Consider the following 2129-nt stretch of genomic DNA (forward strand, 5'->3'; position numbering starts at 1 on the left):
CAGATTTTATTAAAGTGTAATGCAAATTCTAGAAGAATGTAGAAGCACCTTAGAAAGTAGAATTCAAATGTAATACAAGTTCTAGAATGTTGTAGAAAAGCCTAAGATAGGAAGAAAAATCAAGAATAGTCTACATGTGTGAAAGTCTAGAACATCCCACATAAGTTATGGCTAGTATGTACTAGAATATTCTATGGGTCTATAAATTCCCATGAACTCTACCATTTCATGCATGTAGACAAGAAGCCAACATCTACAACAACTAAGACAACTACAACACTTCTTACAACTACTACTTCTACATCCTACTATCTCCACATTTTCTCTACCTTATCAACTACTCCTTTCACAACCTTTAAATACTAAAGTGGTACCAGAGCTACGTTCGGTCATTTACTGGGCGTAAATAAAATTTTCAACTACCTTAAACAAAACTATAACCCCATTTTGTACTACCTCCAAAATATTTTCTCAACTCATGACTACTACCAATCAAACATCATCACTTCCAGTACCTATTTTCAATGGAGAAAATTATGATTTCTGGAGTGTCAAAATGAAGACATTCTTCCGCTCTCAAGATATATGGGACATCATAGAAGAAGGATTCACTATTCCAGAAGACACCTCCACTCTTACTACAACTCAAAAGAAGGAGTTGAAGGAAAACAAACAGAAGGATTCAAGGGCTTTATTTATTCTTCAACAAGCAGTTGATGAAACAATTTTTCCAAGGATAATTGGTGCCACAAGTGCAAAACAAGCTTGGAATACAATACAAGAGGAGTTTCAAGGAAGTGACGAGGTACGCAATGTTAAACTTCATTCTCTAAGACGAGAGTTTGAATTATTAAGAATGAAAGAATCTGAGACCATCAAAGACTACTATTCTAGAATAAAAGAAATAGTTAGTCAGATGAGAGCCTATGGGNAAAATATTCTTGACAAAAAGATCATTGAGAAAATTTTAATTTCAATTCCCCAAAAATATGATGCAATCGCAACTNCGATTGAACAAACAAAAGATTTGGCTACATTGTCAATAACACAACTAATGGGCTCTCTTGAAGCTTATGAACAAAGATTGAAAAGGCATGAAGAAGACTGAGTTGAAAATGCCTTTCAATCAAAACTAAAATTGCAGTCTCAGAAAGAATGTGAAGAAAATAAAAGTAGAGGAGAAATTTCTAGAAATAAAGAAAATTCTAGAAGCTTCTTTATGACTCATCAAGGAAAATATCCTCCATGTGGCATCTGTAAAAAGACAAGTCACTTGGAAAAAGATTGTTGGCATCATGGAAAACCTCAATGCCACTATTGCAAGAAATTTGGTCACATAGAAAAGTATTGTCGTAATAAAAATAAGCATCAAGCAAACTTTGTGGAAGAAGATAATCAAGACAAACTCTTATTCTATGCCAATCAAGAATCTCCTGGTGGAGAAGGAAGATGGTACTTGGATAGTGGATGCAGCAATCACATGGTGAAAGATCAAAGCATCTTCAAAGATATTGATAAATCTGTCAATGTCAAAGTTCGACTAGGAAATGGCACCACAGTGGAGTCTCGAGGCAAAGGAACTATCATGGTGGAGACAAAGAAAGGTACAAAATTCATCAAGGATGTTTTACTAGTTCCTAATCTTAAAGAGAATCTTTTAAGTATTGGCCAAATGATGGAGAATGGATATTCTCTTCATTTTGAAAAAGATACATGCAAAATTTATGATAGTAAAATGATAGAAATTGGCTAAGTAAAAATGGAGAAGAGAAATAGAAGCTTTCCTATAAGCTTCGAACCTGGAACTAATATTGCCATGAAGGTAGAAGTTGATGACTCATGGCTTTGGCATAGGAGATTTGGCCACTTCAACACACATGCCTTAAAGCTTCTATATCAGAAAAACATGATGAGAGATCTTCCATTCTTGAAAGAGAATAATGAATCGTGCGAAGGATGTCTCCTCGGAAAACAACACCGATTACCATTCTCAACAGACAAAGCATGGAGAGCAAAAGACTTATTGGAGTTGATACATACCGATGTTTGCGGACCAATGAGAACGCCTTCAAATCACAACAACAGGTATTTCATCCTGTTCATTGATGACTTCTCTAGAATGACATGGG

General features: G+C 35.1%; 1 protein-coding gene across 1 annotated transcript; it reads left to right on the forward strand.

Annotated features, from left to right (window-relative positions):
- Positions 1-556: 556 nt before the first annotated feature.
- LOC106779484 lies at positions 557-1108 on the forward strand. Its single transcript, XM_014667596.1, has one exon. The coding sequence runs from the start codon at positions 557-559 to the stop codon at positions 1106-1108; it is 552 nt and encodes a 183-aa protein (XP_014523082.1).
- The last annotated feature ends 1021 nt before the right edge of the window (positions 1109-2129 follow it).

This window comes from Vigna radiata, unplaced genomic scaffold (assembly GCF_000741045.1).
Source record: "Vigna radiata var. radiata cultivar VC1973A unplaced genomic scaffold, Vradiata_ver6 scaffold_282, whole genome shotgun sequence".
In the NCBI taxonomy this organism is placed as follows: Eukaryota; Viridiplantae; Streptophyta; class Magnoliopsida; order Fabales; family Fabaceae; genus Vigna; species Vigna radiata.